At 44.4% G+C, this 24,576-nt stretch overlaps 1 protein-coding gene across 5 annotated transcripts in view; it reads right to left on the reverse strand.

Annotated features, from left to right (window-relative positions):
- Pdxdc1 (pyridoxal dependent decarboxylase domain containing 1) overlaps positions 1-24,576 on the reverse strand; it is a 59,000-nt gene that overhangs the window by 1,889 nt on the left and 32,535 nt on the right. For all 5 annotated transcript variants that reach the window (XM_013118626.3, XM_040733555.1, XM_013118625.3 and 2 more), the window contains 14 exons: positions 22,030-22,114; positions 21,186-21,234; positions 20,961-21,062; positions 19,451-19,576; positions 15,891-15,941; positions 11,608-11,671; positions 10,266-10,354; positions 4,406-4,511; positions 3,022-3,193; positions 2,445-2,563; positions 2,081-2,202; positions 1,181-1,273; positions 1,002-1,098; positions 58-162 (listed from right to left, as the gene is read on the reverse strand). In XM_013118626.3, coding sequence (XP_012974080.1) covers positions 58-162; positions 1,002-1,098; positions 1,181-1,273; positions 2,081-2,202; positions 2,445-2,563; positions 3,022-3,193; positions 4,406-4,511; positions 10,266-10,354; positions 11,608-11,671; positions 15,891-15,941; positions 19,451-19,576; positions 20,961-21,062; positions 21,186-21,234; positions 22,030-22,114 — 1,380 coding nt within the window. The remainder of the gene's footprint in view (positions 1-57; positions 163-1,001; positions 1,099-1,180; positions 1,274-2,080; positions 2,203-2,444; positions 2,564-3,021; positions 3,194-4,405; positions 4,512-10,265; positions 10,355-11,607; positions 11,672-15,890; positions 15,942-19,450; positions 19,577-20,960; positions 21,063-21,185; positions 21,235-22,029; positions 22,115-24,576) is intronic.

Consider the following 24,576-nt stretch of genomic DNA (forward strand, 5'->3'; position numbering starts at 1 on the left):
AATAAAATTGGTTTTCTTACTCTATTAATGAAGGTGAACTGTGGAAGGTTAACTCACCTGGAAGTCTCTGTTTGCTTCGAATGCCTGACGGTGTGGGAGGCGGTGTCACTCCCGTTCCTTGTACTTTGTGGACGTAAGTGTATTCTGTGGACTCCAGAGAGCCTGTCCGGAAAAGGAAGGAGTGGCAGGGGCTCCCGGCACAGCCATCCTGAGACGTCACTTGCCTTCGACTGGCTTCGTGTCTCAACCAGGTCTATCAGCCACTTAGCTTCCCACTGACTGGAGTAAACCCACCCTGCAGCTGCTCAGCTCCGGGGAATGTTCCTTCCCTGTGTGCAGGGTGCTGGGACCCACACCCAGCTGCAAAATGCGATTTAGCGACAAAGTCTCATAAAACCCTGATCCTCCAGTTTTGTCTCCCTAAATGCCAGGTTCTTTCTTTCTGCAACCATACCAGGAAACTCTAACGCTATCCTTGGCTATCATGAGAATCTAGTTATTACTTTCTGGAGAAGGGCAAAGGAAGGAACATCAAGTTTTGGGAGTATTTCTTCGGCACAACAGGAAAGGAGTCACAGTCGTTGATATTTCCCAGCAAGCTGACAACACTGCCAGTCACTGGTTTAAAATCAATACTGTGTGCTACAGTCTTGAGGTTCCCCTTTCAGAAAGAGCCCTGTCCTGCACAGAATACTCGAGGACCGCAGGAAACAATAGTCCTTATGCCACTGTCCATGGTGAACTGTCCCCGATGTGGGCCAGTTGGGCAGGCATGCCCTTGTTCCAAGGAAGAGCAATGTGCGTGCTGAAGGGTGGCTGCTTGCTTTCTCGCTGTTTCGGCGAGAACTGGGAGAAATGACAGTAGGGACAGACTGCCTCATTTCACATTCCTGGCAGAGAAGCCAGGGAGGCATAAAAGCATGAAGGGTACTAGGAGGTAAAGACATTTGGTCAAAACTTTGAAATAACAGATCTAGGCATAGGTCCATAGGAAGTCCTACCTGCTGTTAAGTTAAAACTTCTTCCCTTTTGTGAAGCTTGGACTGGAGAGAACCAATTCAGCACGGACCCTACTACAGGGATCTGTCGCAACACTCCCTGTAAAACATAACCCTTGCTCAGGGCGGCCTGCTGAGCCTGCCCTGCCAGGACGCCAGCCGGGAGCCAACAGTAACCCTACCTCTTCCAGAAGCCGTTCCTCATTTGCCTTCTGTAGTTGAACCTGGGCCTCCTGAATTCCCTTCCGAACTACTTCTGTCATGTTCTCTAGAAGCTGTAAAACCAAGGAAGACACGTTGTCCAGGGTGCCTAGAACTACTCACACAACCAACAGCATTGATTACATTTTCCCACAAGGATGTCAGCAGATGGAATTCTGCACTGAAACACTTGAACAAAAGTTAAACAGAAAATTAAACACAAGATAAAAGCTCATGCAGGCCCAAGCAGATACAACTTGTTGCCTGGCCTCCTTTGCCAAAGAAGAGAAATAACTAGTTACATTTTGAATGTTTTATCAATGACTAGTAAGCACCATTAAATGTTGAAAGAAAGAAGTTACCCTCAAGCCTGGGAAAACCCAGAGTCTAACCAACAGTGAGCACAGCCAGCTTCTCGGCCTCTCTTCAAATCTCTTCATTCCCTCCCTACCCCAAAGTGAGCATCTCTGTGCGCTCTCAGGCAGGGTGGGCTGGAGTCCGACATTGTAGCCGGGTCTCCCCTGCTACTTGACCAACAGAGGAAAGTGTGTTTCTGGTGGCGTGGCCCTCATCAGGAACTCCTGTGCTGTTTGTCCTGAAGACCCAGCTCCTTCTAGGAAGCCTGACCTCAGTGTGCCGCAGATGTGAGCAAGTCCCCAACGACTCAGCTGCCCAAGCCATAGCATCTGCTACATTGCTTGGTTGTATATGGCTCTTCCCCTACACTGCCTGGTGAGGTCACTGGGGGCAGCAACTGTGTCAAGGTCACTTAGCATTCCTGATGCCTGGCATAGGACCTAGCTCTCATGAAAGCAACATCTGGGAAAGAATAAAGTGAACAGATATTCCACAGGCATGGAACACGGATTCATCTTACAGACCCTTGAGTTTTCCTCAATTTCCCGGGCTGTGACTGCTATGGTCTCCACTAGTTCAGAAATATCCACATCATCGCTTGCCATGCCGATGTAAATACAGCTCTTCGTGCTTTTGTACTCAGGGCCTGGGAGGAAAAACAGGGCTAGGCTGGCTCCCAAGTCCTCAGACCAGTCTGTCTGTCCTGACGACCAGACTGAGACTGCACCCAGGGAGAGGAGCATGCCTCTGAGGAAGGAAGGAAGGCTCAGCAGCCGCAGAGGGAGTGAGGCCTCACTCTGAGCCCCTCCCTGCTGTGGCTGTGAAAGCATCTTCCTTAAGCCTGTTCAACATGGTCTTAAAGTCCACAGGACTTAGACTAGTTCTTACCCATTGTAAATGTGAGGTCAGATTCCAGTTCATTTAACTTTTTCAGAAGTCCACTGTGTATTTTCTCCCCCTCTGGATCAGATTTCAAACTGCTGTTATCATCGTTAGCATGCTCATACCTAAAACATCACAGCACAGGAACGCATCTAAGATTGAGCATCCAGAGATGGGCACAGACTTAGGTCATCTTCCAATAACGTTATGAGCTTCAGCTTGTGGCCCAGGAAACCAAGAGTCTGGGGGTCTTTTATTTGCAAGGAAGGAGGAAAAGTGAGAGGAAAGGAAGATGACCCAGAAGTCAGTGAGGTCAGTGCAGCTCTCCCTGGGAACCAGGCTTACTCTGGAAAGCTCTGTATATCCCTCCCAGAGAGTAACCAATTGTTCATACGTGTTTGCCCTGGGCAGACACAGTGACCCCCGACCCACTGAGCCCAATGGTGGGCCAAACTATCTGTCTACATTAGGCCTTTGTAAATACTCCACAACATCCCAGTGAGTTCTTAGCAAATATACTCTAATAACACCTGGATATGTAAGCATCAGGACCCTCTTGTCTTGTGAAAGTAGTCCTTTGTACCTGACAACCCCGATTCCAGGCCAGTTGGGGTCGTGAACATAGAGGAGGCTGGCTGTCCCCTCCACCTCCTGTCTGAACTCCTCCCGCAGCTGTAGTGTACAGGTCAGAGTTGGAAGTTTGCTTTGGATGCAGGTGATGAGTTGATCCACATCCTCTCCTCGAGTTCCCAACCCTGAAAACATCCACAGAATGTTCGAAAAATGCTTGAAGAAGGACTTGATGGTGGGTTAGAGGGGGTACATGAAAGGGAGACTCTGACTACCAACAAGGTCAAAGGTCAAAGCTCTTAGTATTAGTTGAAAAAAAATTTTTGAGACAGGGTTTCTCTGTGTAGCCCTGACTGTCCTGGAACCCAGTCTGTGGACAAGGCTGGCTTGAATTCAGAGATCCACCTGCCTCTGCCTCCTTCTAGTGCTGAGAGTAAAGGTGTGCGCCACCACTGCCATGCTGCCTTATACGTTTCTATCCTTAATGATGAGTATTAAAACACCTTGCAACCTTATATACTAGTAAAATGTAATTAAACATAATAAAGGCATGTCTAGGCTCTATTCCAGACATACACAGTGTCAAAATGCTGGTGGTGGCCCTGCTGCTGAAAGATTTGATTGATTGGGGTGGAAGAGGTTCTGTTATTGAAAACACTTTATATATTTGATCATGATTTCCTCTCTCCCATTTCCTCCCAGATCTTTCCACCTCCTTACCTACACAACTTTATGTTTTCTCTTTTAAAACAAACAAAAAACTGAGGGGGGAAAAACCCAAAACAAACAAGAAACACATCGCCCCCTCCACCCCAAATCTAACCCTGAAACAAGCAAAAGACCCAGAAGGGAGGGAAAAGGGCAAAGCAAAGCAGAAGGGAACTAAAAAGCTCACAGAAGGCCACCGAGCGAGCTCTGCGCTGCCAGCTCCGCCCTGGCACGCCCCCTTGCCAGCAGGTATTTAACTGCACACAGCTTTTTGTTGCAGAGACAAGGGGCAGGGATGGCCTGTCCTCCTCCCTTCTCAGTGTGGGACCCAATCAGCCTTGAGCCCGTGCAGGCCTTGTGTGCGCTGCTGCAGTCGAGGTGCTGGACGTTTGAAGGCTACTCAGGTTACTCAGATGTGCACGTGGATGTGAGGAGTAACCAGAATAGAGAACCTGGAGTCACAGGGTGTCAACACACAGAAGTGACGCCTCCAGATGTCTCACTCTAGCACTGAGAAGTTATGCTGAAGCCTAAATTTAGGCTGAAAGAAAAGCTCCCACAAAGGGAGATGCTGCAACTACAGGAGAGCAGGAGGGCGTAAGGGAGAGCCATCACCCGACCGCTGGCCATCAGCAGGCACAAGGGGACTGTTTTTGCCCTAGCCACAGGGCAGAGCTGGAACTCCTCACCTGCTGCCGTCATCAGAGGGCTGAACCGCATACATGTACCATCTACCTCCAAGTCCACGACAGTGAGACCACACATAGGCACCAACTGTTTCAGCTGCTCTCCTAGCTGCAGGGGAAGGACAGAGACCATTCCTGCAACAGGGGACTTAAACGTCTTCACCACCCACCCTCATGACCTCGCGCAGACTACAGAGGCTCCAAGAGCTAGTTTCCCTTATTCCCCAGGACATCTTTCAGTACTTTACAGCAGTTTCTTGTTTCCAGCCCTAAAAGCAGACCCTGCCCAGGAGACAGTGTGTGTGTGTGTGTGTGTGTGTGTGTGTGTGTGTGTGTGTGTGTGTGTGTGTGTGTGTGTCCCGCCCTTTTCCAATTTCCACCGAACAGTACTTTTTATGTATTCCAAACACAAATTCACTTTAGAAAAACATGCAATAGTTAAAATGAGAAATAAAAATGACTCACAGCATACTGCCTTAACCCTGACTGCTGATGTCTAATACATTCCCCAGGGTCTTTCCTGTGTTGTAACAAACAGGGCATTGTACACACTTTAGGAGCCCACTCTTCTTCTCTGCGTGTGCCAGCACACACCTGTGTGTGTGTACGTGCATACGTGGAGGCCAGAGGTCAATGCAGACTCTTCCTCAGTCATTCTTACTTCTTTTCCTTATTATAATTTTATTTAAATTTAAAACAATCTTATTTTACACACCAGTCTCAGTTCCCTCTCCCTCCTGTCATCCCATGATGCCCCCACCAACCTCCCATCCCATCCCCCATCCACTCCCCAGGGAGGGTGAGGCCTCCCATGGGGGATCATCAAAGTCTGTCACATCATTTAAAGCAGGACCTAGGCCCTCCCCTGGTGTCTAGGCTGAGAGAGTGTCCCTGCATAGGGAATGGGCTCCCAAAGTCCATTCGTGCACTAGGAATAAATACTGTTCCACTACCAGAGGCCCCATAGACTGCCCAGGCCTCCTAGCTGACACCCACGTTCAGGGAGCATGGTTTGGTCCTAGGCTCTCAGTCTGGGGTCCCTGAGCTCCCCCTTGTTCAGGTCAGCTGTTTCTGTGGGTTTCCCCAGCCTGGTCTTGAGCCCTCTGCTTATCACCCCTCCCTCTCTATAACTGGATTCCAGGAGTTCTGTTCAGTGCTTAGCTGTGGATCTCTGCTTCTGCTTCCATCAGCTACTGGATGAAGACTCTAGGTTGACACATAAGGTAGTCGTCAATCTCATTATCATGAAGGGCATTTAAGGTAGCCTCTCCACTATTGCTTAGATTCTTAGTTGGGGTCATCCTTGTGGATCCCTGGACATTTCCCTAGTGCCAGATTTCTTTTTAAATCCATAATGGCTCCCTCTATCAAGGTATCTCCTTTCTTTCTCTCCTTCTCCTTCCTGACCCCTCATGTTCTCCCCCCTTTCTACTACCCCCCCCCCCATGCTCCCATTTTGTTCAGGAGCTCTTGTCCCTTTCCCCTTCTCTGGGGGACCATGTCTGTCTCTCTTAGGGTCCTGCTTGTTTCCTAGCTTCTCTGGGGTTAGTGGATTATAGGCTGGTGATCCTAATATTCACTTATGAGTGAGTACACACCATATCGCCACCTCACTTTTTGAGACAGGACCTCTGCTCACTGAAATTGTAGCTTATCGATTTGTTTATACCGTCTGGCTAGTGAACCCGCTGAACCACCCGTCTGCCTCTCTAGTGCTGGACTGTAGGCATTCTGCCGTGCCTTGCTATTTTTTTTTTTTCACATGGACCCTGGCATTTGAACTGGGGTACCATTCTTGTACTGCAAGTACTTTACCATACAGAGCCGCCTACCCAGTCCCAATGGCCTGCATTTTTCCCCATCTAATTTGTGCTGATCATGTCCATCTTTGTAAAATATTGTTCTAAGTGGTGAAGTGTCACGGGGCTCTCATAGTCATCTACAGCCTCAGAAAGCAGAAGAAGAAAGAAAGGAAGGAAGGAAGGAAGGAAGGAAGGAAGGAAGGAAGAAAGAAAGAAAGAAAGAAAGAAAGAAAGAAAGAAAGGAAGGAAGGAAGGAAGGAAGAAGGAAAGGAAGGAAGGAAGAAAGAAAGAAAGGAAGAAGGAAAGGAAGGAAGGAAGAAAGAAAGGAAGGAAGGAAGAAGGAAAGGAAGGAAGGAAGAAAGAAAGAAAGAAAGGCGGAAGGAAGGAAAGAAAGGAAGAAAGGAAAGAAGAAAGAGCATACAGTTCCTCTAGGAGGCGCTGCTGTTCAGTCAGCAGCACTAAATAGAAACAGAAATGCCAAGCTAAGTAAAAAACGCTTGCAACAACTCAGGTATTGGCTTCCATAACTAGAAAGATTTAATGCAGTTCTCAGTCATGAACCTCCCACCTCCCACCAGGATACAAGCTTTAGGCTTCTTTCAGGACCCAACCCAAGAGTGGGCGGAGCCAGCCTATAGGGCAGCCCGGGGAGGAGCCTGGTGGAGTGGCTTAACAGTTTACCTTTTGCTCCCGCCATCAGGAAAGGCTAAAAGATAGGCAGTAAAAGGCCCCAGGCAGAAAAAACTCTGAATAGGTTCCAGTGTGTTTAAAAATGTGGTAGGCTTAAGAAAGAAAGAAAATGGCTACTGACAGTCACAGAAAGCAAGAGTTTAAAAATCTTTAAACAGACAGTACAAGTCTTTAAACAGACAGTACAAGTAATATAAAAGAAAAAAGCCATGTAAAGATGGGAAATCCAGGGAGCCTGGATCCTGTATGCTATTATGCTGTTTCTGAATTTTTTGATTGTTGAAAAACAAGGACAGCTGCTAAGAGACCTGAAATTGAAAGAGGGACTGTGGAAATAAACCAGCCTAGACATTTTAAGAATGCTTAACTTTAAAAAAAATGTATTTATCAAACAGAAATCAAAAATGCTTTGGAGAAGTGGTTTTGCTCTTGTTTCCATGGGTGGGGGAGGCTGTGGATTCTTTCTAGGTTGATATGGATCTGGTCTGATCAGGGGAGAGCCACTGAAACTTGACAGGTGATATTAACCAGCTAAGGTTATAGCTAGTCTAACCAGGATTTGGTTATTATTTCTAATTTTTCTCAGGAACCCCTGGGGATGCCTTCACCCACAGCCAGCAGGAAATGGTATGGAGAGGACTGCACCCACAGTCCCAGGAGAAAAAGGGTGTGGGTGGTCTTTGCTTATTTTGTGGGTTATAGACGTTTATTATAATTTAGGGGAATGTAGGATAAAAACAACTATTTATCTCAGATATTTTGTATTGGCATGGATTTTGGTATATGGATACAAATTCAAAGCCAATTTTGTTACACTGTATGCTTCTACTCTTTGTTTAAAGGACTTCTGTTACTGATACAAATTTAAGATCATTTTTGTTACCACACTGTATATGTGTTTCTATTCTTGTTTAAAGGATTTTTGTATATTGATACAAATTTAAGGTTATTTTAGTTACAACATATTGTGTATACCTTTCTGCTCTTATTTAAGGTATGTAAGCAGTTCACTTAAAAATGTAAGGTAAAATTCTAGTTTAGAAAGTGATTATTATGAACTGGTTAAGTAATCAAGAAACACAGGTTAGTAGTCATCAATAACTATCAAACTTGTAGATATTGTAGATAGATGGTCTTCAAACCTTTCAAAGACCTTCAGAATATGGCATTTAAAACATTTTGTTAGAGCTTTTCATGGCGACGAGACACATCTGCTCCTGGCAGCACCAATTTACTTGAGAGATGGTGGGCACTGAAGAAACTCCTTATGGAGTGTGCTTTCATTGTGGAAGGTTAGCACTGGGCGAAGAAACTGCTCTTGCCTTTGTTTACGGTGTGCTGTGTGGACTGCATATGCAGGACCCACAGGCAAGTGACCACGGAACTTTGCCAGAACAAGGCGGGATGGTCCTTCATCCCAGAAGAAACTGCCAGGCATTCTGCAGGACACACAGGAGACTGACAACTGTCAATACAGGCAGGATAGTCTTTCAAATTTCCTGCTTCACTGAGAGGTCTGCTAGATATTAGGGCTTGTGGACTGAAGATGGATGCCCCAGCGTTGCAGGGGAACTTTGAGTGACTGTCAGGCAGTCCGATATCCCTGTCATTTCTAGAGTTTCTGGAAGTTGTCTGCAATGCATTTTTTGTTTACTAAAATAATATTATAGCCCTCTGGTGCCTTTGATGGAGTTGAAGACTAGATAGTTATAGTTGCAGTTTTCCTTAGCTATGATAGAAAGTTAAATTGAAAAATTTGGATTTACTAAGATAGGATTACGGAGTATTTTCTTTTAATTTGCCAGACACAAATGAACTGGAACTCGTTACACTGTGAATGTACTCTTTACTTGATAACTGTTCTTACTGTGTACAGTCTTATTAAAGTTAAAACCTTTCATTTCTTTTTATTCAGACAAAAGGATAAATGTGGTATCATTATTCTAAGGTATGTGACATGTTTATGCTGCATTTGTCTAACTCATTGAAGCTATGATTCTTTGCCTGTCTAATAAGCAGCGGAACGGCCAATAGTGAGGCAGTAAGAGTATAGATGGGGCTGGCAGGCAGAGAGTCTAAGTAGAAGGAGAACCCAGGAAAGGGAGGAGCAAGAGAACAAGGAGGGGAGGACATTGGGCCAGCCACCCAGTCACCCAGCTACACAGCCACCCACAGAGAAGACTTACAGAAGTCACAGAAACATAAAGACCCAGAGGGAAAAGGTAGACAGGTTAATTAAGAAAAGTTGGCTAGAAACAAGCCAAACGAAGGCTGGGCATTCATGACTAAGAATAAGACTCCATGTGTGGTTCATTTGGGGACTGGGAGAACAAACTTCCTACATGTCTACAGGTTTATAATGGCTTCTTTGAATGGCACTGCAAGGATGTGTTATATATTTACCAGAGCCCAGGAAATGATGCTGCTGTGAACATCTGGGGTGGTCTGAAAGGAATCGGCCCCCAAAGGGAGTGGCACTATTAGAAGGTGTGGCCTTTTATAGTAGGTGTGGTCTTGTTGAAGTCTGTCACTGTGGAGCTGGCTTTCTGAGGTCTCATATGTGCTTAAGCCACGCCCAATGAGGCAGACCACTTCCTGTTGCCTGCAAAATGTAGGGCTCTCAGCTACCATTCCAGGACCACGTCTGCCTGCACACTGCCATACTCCCAGCCGCCACGCTCCCTGTCATGATGGTAATGGACTAAACCTTTAAAAATGGTTTCCTTTATAAGAGTTGCCATGGTCATGGTGTCTCTTCACAGCAATAGGAGCCCTGACAACATCGTCACCCTATTGAGAACACTTGAAGTCTAACGTCTAGAGGTATTACACGTAAGTGTCCAAAAAGCCGCTAAAGCAGAGTGCTGCGCTGGCCCACTTCGCCTGGCTGCACAGGTGCTCAGGGGACACCAGTGTCCTCTGATGCACTGTTTGTTCTGTTTCTTTGAGACAAGGTCTTACTAGGTAGCCCTGGCTGTCCTGGAACTCACTCTTAGACCAGGCTGGCCTCAAACTCACAGAGACACGCCTGCCTCTGCCTCCCGAGTGCTGGGATTAGAGACGTGCGCCACCACGCCCAGCTTTAGGCACACGCTTGTTGCCCAAAGCAGGCCCTGAAGTCTGGGCTTTATGTGCATGCTGCGTTGTATTTAGCCTCACCCCGCAGGCAGGCAATGGTCCCAGGAGAGCGGGGACTTGCCAAGTGACAGTGTGTGAGGTGCTGGTCTGACTGAGAAGAGAACAACTGTGGTCTCTCTGTAAGAGGCACCTTCCTGTGGCTGTGACCACAGATGACCGTGTATCGGCAGGAGTGAGGCCAGGGGACACTGCCCCAGATCAAACAAGAGAAAGTAGACAGCAGCCATCTTTACCCAGCGGTTCAGTGCATCACAGGAATCTCTCTCCCGGCCGACGGCTGCAGGGGCCACGCTGGATCCTGGGACAGCTTTAAAGGCCGGATCTGAGGCCAAACACAGAAGGGATTACTTCCCACAAACAAGGCTACAGTAAACATTACAACTCAATCTCATTTCAGGTAGGTGCTAGTGTGAGTCCTACAAGAACAGCATCATATATTAGTGGAGTCAAAATGTCTGGGAGGTTAAGGTCCTACACTTTTCTGATGAACTAAGTGACTTCTCAGTAGGGTTTTTAGAACAGGATTCTTCCTGCCCACTCTGGTTTCCCAAGACAGGGTTTCACTGTGTAACCCTGGATGTCCTAGCGTTTGCTCTGTAGACCAGGCTGACCTTGAACTCACAGAGATCCGCCTGCCTCTGCCTAAGTGCTGTGTCTACAGAACTGTACTACCTCTGCCTGCTTAGAAAAGAATTCTTAATTTCCTAGTTTGTTTCCTTCCTTCCTTCTTCCTTCTTTTCTTTCTTTTAAAATCTGCTTTTGACACCAGCTTGGTGGTACACAGCTATAAGCTGAGGCCAGAGGGTTGTTATGAGTTCAAGGCCAGCCTGGGCCCCAGGGGACAATTAACTCTCAAAGGTAAGAAAAAAATAAGAAAGCCAGGTGGTGCACACCTTTAATCCCAGTACTTGGGAGGCAGAGGCAGGTGGATCATTGTGAATTTGAGACTAAACTTAGTTTATATAGCAAGTTCCAGGCCAGTCAAAATGAGAAGGGGGTGGGGTGGGGGAGGAGACCTCCTTAAGCAAAATACTTGAGAAGTAGGGGCTAAGAATGTAACAGGAGAATAGGAGGCTTAATGTCCCACAGTTTCCCCTCATTATGTCATTTCTAAAAACATCCCCACAAACACACTTCTTTATTTCCATTTCTTAAAAAATTACTCTTGCCAGGTGTGGTGGTGCACACCTTTAATCCCAGTCTCTGGGAGAAGAGGCAGGTGGATCTCTGTGAGTTTGAGGCCAGCTTGGTCTACAGAGCGAGTTCCAGGACAGCCAAGGCTACAGAGAAACCCTGTCTCAGAAAAAAAACCAAAAGAACAAACGAAGAAGTCGCTCTCCTTAGAGGAGCTCTCGTAGAGCTGACAACTGGCGCACTAAGCCCTGTGTGCTCTAACTGGCTCAGCACAGGCTGTGCAATGGCATTTGGGAACCCTTGGTTTGGTCATAGGGATTTAACACACTATGCTTCCAAAGAAATGACTGAAGATGTTTTGCAATAAAAACGTATAGACTATTTACTTGATTTCATATAATATTAAAGCCTGAAACATAGATACTTTTTTAAACCACCTACCTGAACCTGGTAATTCTTGGAAAAATCTGAACACCACTACTGGAGAACTGAGCTCACCTTCCATCTGCAGAAAGGGAAACAGGCTGTTACAGGATGAGGTGGTATCTTTGGAAAAAAGAGGCAGAGATGCTGCTTGTTCATAGGAATGTTAAAAAGCTCAAAGGCTGTAACTGGCCATTTGAAATGAAAATGATGGTTCCTTACCCTCTGGACCCAACAAACCCTATAAAATCATGCAAACCAGCAGCCTTAAAAACATGCATAGGAGTGTTTTGTCTGCATGCATGTGTGTGAACCATGTTTATGCCTGGTACCCACAGAGGCCTGAAGAGGATACTGGGTCCCTTGTAGTGACTCTAGCTACAGATAGTTGTGGGCCACTGTGAAGGTGCTGAGAAGCAAATCTGGGTGTTCTACAAGAGCAGCAAAGTGTTCCTAACTGGAGAGCCATCTCTCTCCAGCCTAAATCAGGGATTTTTTTTACAGGCACTGCTTTTAGAACAGGAATCAAGTCCTTCCAGCAATGCATGTACCCACAGTCTAACATATGCTGAAGCATTGTCAGACAAGTAGCTCAACGTGTTTCCTAACTGATGACAATGCTCACTGCATTACAATGGCATAAGCCAACTGTTGGGGAAGTCCTGTGCATTTGTCAATAAAGCACTGTCTGGCCAATAGGGAATCTAGATAGGAGGGACTAGGAGTCCAGAAGGACTCTGGGAAGGAGAAACACAAGAGAGTCAACATGTAACGCCACGGGGTAGGAAGCCCGGAACTATTCTCTGGTAAGAGACATACTTAGATTAACAATTATGGGGTAATTACTTAAGTCAGAGCTAGCCAGTAAGAAACAAGCAAGGCCAACAGCTTCATAATTAATATAGCCTCCTGTGTGTTTATTTGGGACTGATGCGGCTCTGGAACCAGGCTGGCGGGAAGGCTCTTCTCAAGGAAAAAGCTTCTCTTTACAGCCAAGCATCAGGCTGTACCACACAGCCATGGTACACACCAAGCAGCAACAGCTAGCAGGCTCTGTGGCATTTTGTTGCATAAAGCTTTGGGGATGCTTTCTTTCAGCATTTAACAGTTGTAATCTATCACTGTAGTCATGAATTCTGCTTTGAATTATGCTATGGCTGATAACTCACTTAATAGGACCACAACAGGAAGTGCTAACTCACAGATAAGTTCCCTCACTATGCAGTGCTAGCTGGCTTAGAACTCAACATGTAGACCCCTGGCCTGGAATTTATACAAAAATCTGCTTTGGTTTCCCATCTGCTGGTGTTAAAAGTTGTGCACCGCCAGGCAGTGGTGGCGCACGCCTTTAATCCCAGCACTCGGGAGGCAGAGGCAGGCGGATCTCTGTGAGTTCAAGGCGGGACTGGACCGATAGCCTCTGAAACAATACAGAGAAACCCTGTCTCGTAAAAACCAAAAAAAAAAAAAAAAAAAAAAAAAAAGTTGTGCACCACCAAGTCTGGCTCAAACACTTTAAGGAGATATATGTAGAGGAGATTCTGATCTAGCAAGATTTATATTTAAATTTGCTAATTATTTATTGAGCTGGTTCTTATATTAAAATGCTTTTACATCTGCCATCTCTAACTTTCACATAAATAAAATTACTAATGCCTTTAAGAGAGTAAGGACTTATTGTTTAAGTAGAACGGGGTAAGGTCATAGGAAGAAAAAACTAAATGGTGGCAAAATAACCTCCCCATCTTTTGAGGTAAGGCAGAGTGATCCAGTCCACAAAGTGCGTGCGTGCGTGCGTGCGTGTGTGTGTGTGTGTGTGTGTGTGTGTGTGTGTGTGTGTGTGTGTGTGAGATCACATAATTATGCGCTATATAATCATGTAATTATAATATATATATTCTAATCACCATTTCCTTCTTCTTTGAACTTTGATCTCAGTGTCAATGTGCACAAGAAATACTGTGCAGAGTTACATACAGAAAGCAAGATTCTACCAACATAATAGACCAAGTTCTCTAATTCTAAATTCTGAAGCGTTACATTAAGTCAAATTAAATACAAAAAGTTTAAACCATTTCTGGGCTCAAAACAAGATAAATCTAGAAAAAAGAGTAAACAGAAGAAGCAGCTGTGAAAGATGGACTGGTGGTGCAGGAGGGAGGCAGAGGCGGAGGATCCCTGAGTCCGAGGCCAGCCTCATCTACAGAGTGAGTTCCAGGACAGCCAGGGCCACACAGGGAACAAGACAACAATGCAGCCCAGCAGCTGTGAAGACGATCTGAACTGCGTGGACAGGGAGATGAGAGGCTGTGAGCCTCTGCGTTTATTGTTGAGGTCCCCTATGTTAATGCCCATGCGGTGGATGGTGGATTTACACAGAGCCTTTAATGAAGCTTCTGCAGGAAAAGAGACAACTATATGATAGATTTATATTTACATCGCGCGCGCACACACACACACACACACACACACACACACACACACACACACAGAGCCTGAGTAAAAATAAGTTCAGGGAAGAAGAGAAATCCCAGGGACTCAAGCGATGCATGTCCTATGTGTGTGACCTCCAGGTGCTGAGGGGAGGCTTCTTGAAGAGGAGACGCTTGAAGGGAGACCTGAAAGTTGACAACCCCGTCAAGAGAAGAAATGGGGAGCAGTGAGTGTCTCCAAGCAGAGGGAACAAAGGAGGCTGCTGTGGGATTAAGCAAACAATGCGGCACAGGTTCTGGGTGCGATGTGCTGACTGTTGGTGACAAGCAGCCCACAGTAGCTGGGACAGTTGGTGACTGACACGCTACCTTCCTTGTTCGCTGCGTGTCCTCCCCTGCAGGAAGCGGCCTTTGAAAGAAGGGTGCTGGAGGGTCTGCTGGGCTCAGGGCAGTTTTACAAAGACACTCCAAGAGAACTGAAGGTTAAGGTGGGACATGAGGAGAGCCTGAGGGGCTCGGCAAGGGGAAGGAAACCACACGGGCATAGTACTGCCTCGATTCCTAACAGCTCACTCTACTCCACTTTGAATCTCTTCTGCAGGCAGAGGTGTCCAACCAATGCACTTTCATTTGACAGCTAAGACAACAGAATGAGAGGCTAAGAAAATAACTCAGGGGGTGGAGAGAGGTGGTGCAGTCACTGGCTACTCTTCCAGAGATCTTGGGTTCAATTCCCAGCATCCGCATGGTGACTCACAACCGTCTGTGGCTCCGTTTCCTCCATTTCAGGGGAACCAGTGGTTTCTCCTGACCTCAACACACATGGTGAACAAACATACTTGCAGACAAAACATCCATACACAAAAAATACAAACAATCTTATGAAAATAAGAAAATGAGTCAGTGTCACGGGGTCTGCTAAGAGCAGAACTCAAGTCTCCTCCAATGGCCCACTAACCTCTTCCAAGTTTCCTCTCAACAGAATGCAGCAAGCTGACAGGCTTCAGAGCACAATGCAGAGTGCCTGCTCCCCAGTACTGACTTCTACCTTGCAACCAATTCTAAACAAAAGTGATTATAATAATCTGGAACCCAAATAAACTCAAGGATCAACTTTGGAATAAACCTATGTTTTGCAAAAGTGCCAAAGAAACACTCAGTGAGCACATTTAAATAAAAACCTGACCTATTTATTTCCTGAAATTCTAAAATACCATGAAGCAAAATGTGAGAAGCTACACTCCTAGACTGATACTTCTACTTGTGAGTCCTGCTAAGTGCCTATCTCCTTGTGAGTTACTACTTGAGGGAGCAAAGATCCCAGAAGACAAGATGTGGGGCATTTGCTTTTTCTTTATTGCTCCACTTTGAGCAGGTTTCAGAAGGCAGCCCAGAGTGTTCTGAGACAGTCATCGCCAAGGATGGGTGACCTCAAGTCCTTGGAAGGTGAAGTCAAAGGAGTTACCCAAGATCTTTGTGAAATTCTAGAGTTTAAAAGAATTACAGGAATTTAAAATTTAAACATAGTTTGGTACAGATTTTTAAATTTCAGACTAACTATATAATTAGGTCATAAACATATGTGTGATTCCTTCCTAAGACTGTTGTTCAGTGGAACTGTCACAACTCAAATGAAATGTTATAACACTTGGGGAAAATCATTTTCTTTACTGGAGCTAAAAACTTAATGCAAAAGCAGGGAAAATTACATACTGCTGCTGATGGTGGCGCATGCCTTTAGTTCCAGCACTCAGGAGGCAGAGGAAGGCGGATCTCTGTGAGTTCGAGGCCAGTCTGGTCTAGACTGTTATACCAAGAAACCCTGTCTTGAACCATCCTCCTCACAAAAAAGAAAATAATATACTATACCAAGATTTTGATGTGGTCCACTTTCTTCAAACTTTCTTGCAATCGTTGACTCTACAAATAACAACATAAAAAGTATACAACTTTACTAGACTGGCATGATATATTACAAACAACAACATAAAAAGTGCACAACTTTACTAGACTGGCATGATATATTACAAACAACAACATAAAAAGTGCACAACTTTACTAGACTGGCATGATATATTACAAACAACAACATAAAAAGTGCACAACTTTACTAGACTGGCATGATATGTCAGCAAGCTTCACAAGGGTCTTTGCAGTACACAAATAAGCACTTAGACAGACAAAGGCATCTGCAACTTGGTGATTCCAATTTTTATAATTCAACATTTGTATATTTTTTTTTAATCTTTCACATGTAGGGCTAGCAAGTGAAGGCATATGGCATGCCAAGCCATGAGGATGGATACAACTACCATTACTATACAGTCTCAAGCCAATAACCCTGATAGGAGAGTCACTATAGTCCCTAACTCAGGGAATAGAGGCCTATGAATTCAGCAGATACTCGATATTGCATGTTGCTCCTCAAGGAACCCCACTTGAAATGTGTCATCAGTAAAACCTACGTTCTAGTGAAATTGTGGGCATCATATGGAATGATGCAAATGTTTCATGGTGTTTGGCACTGAGTAAATGCTCAGCAGCTGCCACACATGATCAAAGAGGACACAGGAGGAGGAGAGGAATCACAAGAGAGCTTTCTTTTATCAGGAATGCATGACACAGTATGGACTATAAGACGTGAACATGAAGACACCTGCTAATGCCCCACATAGTTTCACAGGTACCCAGGCTGGCTGTCATTCAAACCCACAAGACCACTGGAGATTAGCTACAGTTTGGGTTATAGGCAGTTTCCAGAGCTGTAGTAACCGAAAGGGTTTGGTAGTTAATATCATCATTATTTTCCTACACTCCTAAAGTCAAGGGGAATCTAACCTCTCCTGTGAGAACTCAAATCTTCCCCCAATTTGACTAGGTTGCTATGGTAGTAAAGGCTTATATTTCCTAAGAACAAAATCATGATATGAGCCAACAGCATGATGAAAACACTTTTTTTTTTTTTTTTGGTTTTTCAAGACAGGGTTTCTCTGTATTGTTTTGGAGTCTGCCCTGGAATTTGCTCAGTAGACCAGGCTTGGTCTCAAACTCACAGAGACCCACCTGCCTCTGCCTCCCGAGTGCTGGGATTAAAGGCGTGTGCCATCACCGACCGGCTGAAAACACTTTTTTAAAAATGATTTTTATAAACATAAACCTTAAAATTAATATAGAAAGGAATGAATCTATAAACAAAGGATGAAATACTAATTTTTCTTAAGTATAAAAACAACAGGAGAAAATGCCTATATCCTGGGTGTGGAGAGAAACCGTGGAGAATTTGTCTGGGTCCTGAGGCTGAACCAGGGCCTTGCACATACCAAGTGTGGGCTCTACCACTGACTGCAACCACAACCCAAATACACTTCAACAAAGATTTAAACTTACATGAATAATTTATGTGACCAAGTGCTACTTAGTAGTTTAACATACATTACTTAAACTATTATTACATATCACAGGGGAGAAAATAAAGACGTCAAAAGATGACACCGTGTATTTAAACCACACAGGGATCAATGTTCACACCACACAAATATGACTGTTTTCCCTTTTTAAGATGGCTTCTCATGTAACCCAGGATGTCTTCAAGCTCACTATGTAGTGAGACTGGTCCTGGTCTCCTTCCTGATCTTCCTGCCCCCACCTCATGAAAGCTGGGACTACAGTCATGCTGTTAAAGTTGGCCTTGAACCTTAGTCTTCCCGCCTCTGCCTGCATCTTAAATGTTTGGAAAACAGGCCTGAGCTACCGTACCTAATTTGACTTTTTTATTTTTAAGGGCAAAGTTCTTAATATGTGTGTCTGTCCAAAATTGCTATGCTGGAACCTAATACCCTAAACAATGATATTCCTATGAAAGTGGTTAGTATATGATGGGTCGAACATCATGCACTAAAAAGGATTCACTATAAAAGATTTGTGAACATGCTTATAAAAAGAGGATGAAGGGGTGACGGATGGCGGTGGGGGGCACACCATCAATACCAGCACTAGAGAGGCAAAGGTAGGCAGCTCTCTATGAGTTTGAGGTCAGCCTGGTCTACAAGTTTCAGGGCATCCATAGCTGTTACCAGAGAAACAGTTTCAAAAACAAAACAAAATGAAAAAAGCAAACAAAACAGAAGGGAGTGCTTTCCCTGTTTCCAGGTGAGAATACACAGACGGTACCATCTAAGACCTTCAGCAGACACTGAATCTACTGACATCTTGACCTCAGATTTGAGCATCTACAAATATAAGCAACATGACTCTCAAATTACCCAGTCCAAGGTATTTTGTTATAGCAACCAAACAGATGACATTAACCTATAACAAAATTTATGTTTTCCATCCTCAGAATACCTCTAATATAAAGAGAGATTTGTCCCCAGAACCTTACAAATAGAAAACAAACTACTATATTAAAAATACTCATATCTGGGAGCTGGAGAGATGGCCCTGCAGTTAAGAGCACTGGCTACTCTCGCAGAGGACCCAGGTTCCATTTCCAGTACCATATGATGGCTCTCAACCCTGAAACTCCAGTTCCAGGGGAATCCAACGCCCTCTTCTGGCCTCAGGGCACCAGGCATGCACATGGTACACAAACACATATGCAGGTAAAACACTCATACACATAAATAAAATAGACCGTAAAAAAATACCCAAGCCTAGCAGTTTAGAGCTGTTGGTACTGGGAGCCACTGGGAGAGGGAGGGTTTCCTGCCTTTAAGGTGTGGCTCTGTGAATGGCTACACACAAGAGTGTATTGGCAGCATGAATGGAACTTGATAGGCAAAAAACAAAACAAACAAAAACAGACAGTCAGGTGGGCATGGAATGGAATGGGGTTTGCAAGAGATAGGGGAGGGGAGTGAAAATACAATATATGAAATTCTAAAACCATTAATAAAAACACATATAAAAATGCCACTTACATTGAATTTTATTTTTTCTCCTTCCTTTTTTTAAGTTTTATTTTTTATCCTTTTGTTTTGAGACAAGGTCTCTCCATACAGTCCTGACTTTCATGGAACTTGCTATAGAGGCATAGGCTGGCCTCAAACTCAAGAGATCCATCTAGCTCTGCCTCCCCAAATGCTGAGATTAAAGGTGTGGGCCACCAAACCAGGCCTCTACATTCAATTTTCAACTTCTATACTCCGTCTCCCCGGAAGGCCAGTCAGCCAAGAGCAGTATTTATGCACCTTCTCTCTCTGGAAGTCATCTTGTGACACTTTTTTACCAGGAAGTAATGTTGGCCAATGCCACCAGTCATTCCCAGCACTCTTAAGGAACATGCACATACACAAGGAGCACCTAGCTTGCTTGCTGATGAGATGGAACACCAAGGCGCCAAGATACTGACAGATAGACCAGAGTGAGCTTTCCCCGTGTCTGCTTCTGAGGGGCCTCTGTAAGTCTCTAACGCTCACACGTCTACTCACCAGCTGACAGGAGTGCTTTATTCTTCCCACAATGCCATCAAGGCCCAAGTATTGTAGAGACAACCACAGCGGCAGGGCTCGGAGCTTGTCTGCAGGCTTGTTGGATGTAAGACCAGCTACGAGAGTCTAAAAGAGACAGACAAATGCACTGACCAGCTACTCTCCACCACACACGGGAGGCATCCAACGCCATGCTGGGTACTGGGCTTGCATTATCCATCTGACCTTCAACAACTACCCTAGGTGAGCCAGCTCAGAGCCCCAGGTGTGCTCAAGCATTCCCGATGAAGAGAGGCAGCTACTCCAGGGGAGAATCCAGATGAGGTGTGTTCTAGAGCCACGGCTCCTAGCCACTTAGGGGGCAGCCTCTTGACAAGTTACTATGATCATCTTTGTTATGATTGGCCATTTTCAACTAAGCAAGATATCAACGGTTAAAGCAGCAATGATTAAACATTTACTTTGCATGTACCTATCACTAACACATCTGCCAAAAAACACAATTTAGGGTTTAAACTGAAATATTATGTTACAACCTGTCCTGGGAAATAAGGATCAGGGGACTTAAATGGTAATTCTACTTTTGGGAATCTAATCTCTGGAAATAATTCAATATGTAAAAGGATGTTTATTGTCTTATAAACAAAAACTTGGCAACACCCTAAAAGCTCACAAATGACCATTTTTAAGTAAATGTGATCAAGCAACAGAAAGAAAATCAGTCATAAAATGCCACACACAAAAATAATCTTTCATATATACGAGGGAATACAGGGCATACCTGAAATATTTAAAGTGTGGGTTCCTGGGCTGAGGAGATGGCTCTCGTGGGAGCTTGATTACTAGCTCTCAAGGGGAGGTGAGGGAGAGACTTTCACAAAGTCACCCTCTGACCGCCACGAGTACCGCGGTACATGAGCTTCCCCGCCACCACCCTCAATGTTTTTTTTAAAAAGTATGGATTCGACTTTTTTTAACCTATGTATCCCAGGTTGGCCTTGAACTCCTGATCTTCTTGTCAACCTCCTAAGCTAGCATAACAGCAGGCACATTCTACCACACCTATTTTATGTGGTGCTGAGCATGGTATCCAGGGCTTCAAGCGTGCTAGGCAAAAGCTCCAGCAATTGGTTTTTTTTTTTTTTTAATTTTTGACACAGGGTCTCACTATGTCTATCCTAGAACTTGATATGTAACCCAAGATAGCCTTAGACTTGAGATTGTATTACCTTAGCCTTCTGAGTACTGGGATTACAGGTGGGGGCTGTTATACCCACTTTAAAGAAATGGCGATGGAGGGTATGAGCCAGGTATAATATACATGTATCAAAAAGGCTATAATGAAACCCATTGTTTTGTACATTTGCCAAAAAAAAAGTAACTTAAAAAAGGTAACAGAAGTAGAACTAAGAACAGAAGAAGAATTAAGAGAAAAACCCTTGCTCTCTCTATAGTCTATCCCGGAGGGCAATTACGAATACCATTCACTCCCTAGCGACAGTCAGCTCACCAAGGCAGGGTCGTCATGTGTGTAGAGTGTCACTGCAGGCATGGCTGGCAAACCTAGCCACGGGCCAGGAGTCAGAGTCATGCTGTCACATTTGGTTGCAGCCTACCAAAAAGAGAGCTTCGTTCATTAGGTGACCAGAGGACACAAAACACAGTCCCTCCTGTAGCCGTGAAAACTACAGAAAGGCCTTATCGCCACCAATATTCAGTAAAGCCAACAACATACCAGCAGAGGCGAGGAGACATAGCCTAGAGCCAATGTTGCCAGCGTCACACTGGAAGAAAAAGGGCTAGTCTAAGAACAAATAGGTAATGTCACTTATTCCCTAAGTAGGTGCTCTACAAGACAGAAAGAACCAGCTGAGCCGTCACAAGATGACATGTGAACATCTTCACCTTTGTCTTTTGTTTCATCAGCATTTATTAAAGCGAAAGATGGGCACTATAGGACTTCTAACAAAGCTTCAGAATATACTTACAAACAAACAAACAAGCCCACCATGCTTTAGGGCTGCCCTGCTTGTCTAGAGTGCGTCTTTCACGGGCACTCTTCCTCGGCCGCTCGTCCTTTCCTGTCTTGGATGATGAGGTCACATGGGCATGTGGCTGCCCTGCACCTGCTCCTCCTCTCCCTACACACACTCCGGGCTCACCCGGCAAACCACGCTATCACCTTTGCTGGACTCTGAGCTCAGGCGGAGTCACCCACCCACGTCAGAGGTGTCCAAAGCGTCTCAACGACCAGAGGGACCCACGGACATGAAGCTGGACCGGGGACTAGGATTTCTGTAGTCACTTCTTACCACAATAGGAAATGTCTCTCCATGAGCCACAGCATAGGAAACCAAGTCAAGTGACCGTGACTGGGGGGACGTGGAGAGGAACATACGGGGTGCTGGTTGACACTGTGCTTAAAGCCAGTCCTAATACAGTTGTACAAAGCAATAAAATCTCCTTTTGCTTTAGCCTTTAAGGATAAACATCGCTGGGTGCTGGGTGCTGGGTGCTGCTCTGAGTGTCCCCTCCCCATGAGGACAGCATGGGACTGGCCAGCCTTGCAGGCTGCTCACCCTTCCACATGGAGCCAGATGCCATGCTGCTCACAGAGCTCTTTCAGACGTCCAATCTTGTCCGTATGTCCCACTGCTGCGGTTCCTACCACAAAATACACAGGAGCGTTAAAAAGCAATCCAGTGCCTTCTGAATCTTCACAGTTACAGCATCTCCATAGGAGGGAAGCAGTGAAATCCTACCTTGAAGTCTTCCTTGTAGGATACTTAAAATCAACACTTGCAAGTTGGTTTGTGTAAGTTTTGAAGAATGTGCCTCCTTCTTTACAAGTATTTAATTTTGTACTGAAATTGTGTACTGGCTTTTAAACTCCCAGAACTGTTGAGTCATGGGAAATGCCGAGTCTGCCATCAAGACTGTGGGACTGTCAATTCATGCCTGCATCCTGTCAGCGCTTTCTTTATAGACCTCAAAGCTTTGCCTACAAGCATTTTAACTATTTCCTTTCAGATTACATCTCATCAATGTGAACTGTTTTACACTCACTACTCTAGGTACAGTACGTTTGTTGCCATTGTTCAAGATATCCTTTCTTTTTTTTTATCTCCACATCCTGAGTTATTTTGATTTAGGTGTCTCATTTATAAAAAACAATATATGACTTTGGGTTTTTACCACACAGGTTCTTTGTTATTATAAAACATGTATTTTGAAGGACACTTAAGCAAATATCAAAGACTTGGAGCTCACCCCTCAGTAATTTGTACTGTAGACTTTGCTGCGCATACCTTTTCAGACAGAACTTAAGTAAACCATAGTCATGTATTCCCCCAAAATGCCCTGAATTTTCATTTAATAAAATCCCAACTAGTAAGAACTTCTGCATCCTTACCATGGCCTTAACAAACCCATCTTAAAAAACAAAAACCAGGTAATGTTGGCTGACAGTGTAGCTTAGTTGGTAGTTTACCTAGCATATAGAGAACTCTAAGTCATATCCCCAGCACCACATAAAGCAGGCACAGTGGCACATGCTTGCAATCCTAGCACTAAGACCAAAAGTTCAAGGTCATCCTTGGATACCTGAATCAAAAGCCAGCATGAAATACATGAAATTCTTATCTCAAAAAAGGGGAGTGGAATGCTGGGCTTGGTGGCTCATGCCTTTAATCCCAGCACTCGGGAGGCAGAGGCAGGCAGATCTATGAGAGTTTGAGGCCAGCCTGGTCTACAAGTGAGTTCCAGGACAGCCTCCAAAACAATACAGAGAAACCCTGTCTCGAAAAACCAAAAAAAAAAAAAAAAAAAAAAAAAAGAAAGAAAGAAAGAAAGAGAACTTCAGACCAATATCCCTCATGAACATTGATGCAAAAAATACTTAATAGAATACTGGCAAACTGAATCTAAGAACATATCAGAAAAGTCATCCACCATGATCAACTAGGCTTCATCCCAGGGATGCACAGATGGTTCAACATTCGAAAATCCATCAATGTAATCCACCATATAAACAAGCTGAGAAACAAAAATCACATGATCATCTCACTGGATGCTGAAAGAGTCTTTGACACAATCCAACACACCTTCATGATAAAGGCTCTGGAGAGATTAGAGATAACAGGAACATACCTGAACATAATAAAAGCAATATACAGTAAGCCAACAGCCAACATCAAACTAAATGGAAAGAAACTCAGTGTGATTCTTCTAAAATCAGGAACAAGACAAGGCTGTCCACTCTCCATATCTCTTCAATATTGTACTTGAAGTTCTAGCTAGAGCAATAAGGCAACAAAAGGAGATCAAGGGAATACAAATTGGAAAGAAAGAGGTTAAACTTTCACTATTTGCAGATGATATGATAGTTTACATAAGTGACCCCAAAAAAAACTCTACCAGGGAACTCCAACAGCTGATAAACACCTTCAGCAAAGTGGCAGGATAAAAGACTAACTAAAAAAAATCAGTAGCCTTACTGGTCTGAGAAAGAAATCAGAGAAACACCACCCTTTACAATTGCCACAGACAACAAAATATCTTTGGGTAACACTAACCAAACAAGTGAAAGACCTGTATAACAAGAATTTCGAGTCTTTAAAGAAAGAAATTAAAGAAGATACCAGAAAATCGAAAGATCTCCCATGCTCTTGGATAGGTAGGACCAACATGATAGGTAGGACCAACATAGTAAAAATGGCAATCCTGCCAAAAGCAATCTACAGATTCAATGCAATCACCATCAAAACACTGGCACAATTTTTCACAGACCTTGAAATACTCAACTTTATATGGAAAAACAAAAGACCCAGGATAGCCAAAAAAAACCCTGTACAATAAAGAAACTTCTGGGAGCATCACCACCCCTGATACCAAGCTTTATTATAGAGCTACAGTTCTGAAAACAGCTTGGTATTGGCACAAAAATAGACAGATAGACCAATGGAATCAAACTGAAGATCCAGATGTTAACCCACACACCTACGAACACATAATTTTTGACAATGAAGCTAAAATTATACAATGGAAAAAAGAAAGCATCTTCAAGAAATGGTGCTGGCATAACTAGATGCTGGTATGTAGAAGATTGCAGATACATCCATACCTAT

Source organism: Mesocricetus auratus, unplaced genomic scaffold, assembly GCF_017639785.1.
Source record: "Mesocricetus auratus isolate SY011 unplaced genomic scaffold, BCM_Maur_2.0 Super-Scaffold_100031, whole genome shotgun sequence".
Classification (NCBI taxonomy): Eukaryota; Metazoa; Chordata; class Mammalia; order Rodentia; family Cricetidae; genus Mesocricetus; species Mesocricetus auratus.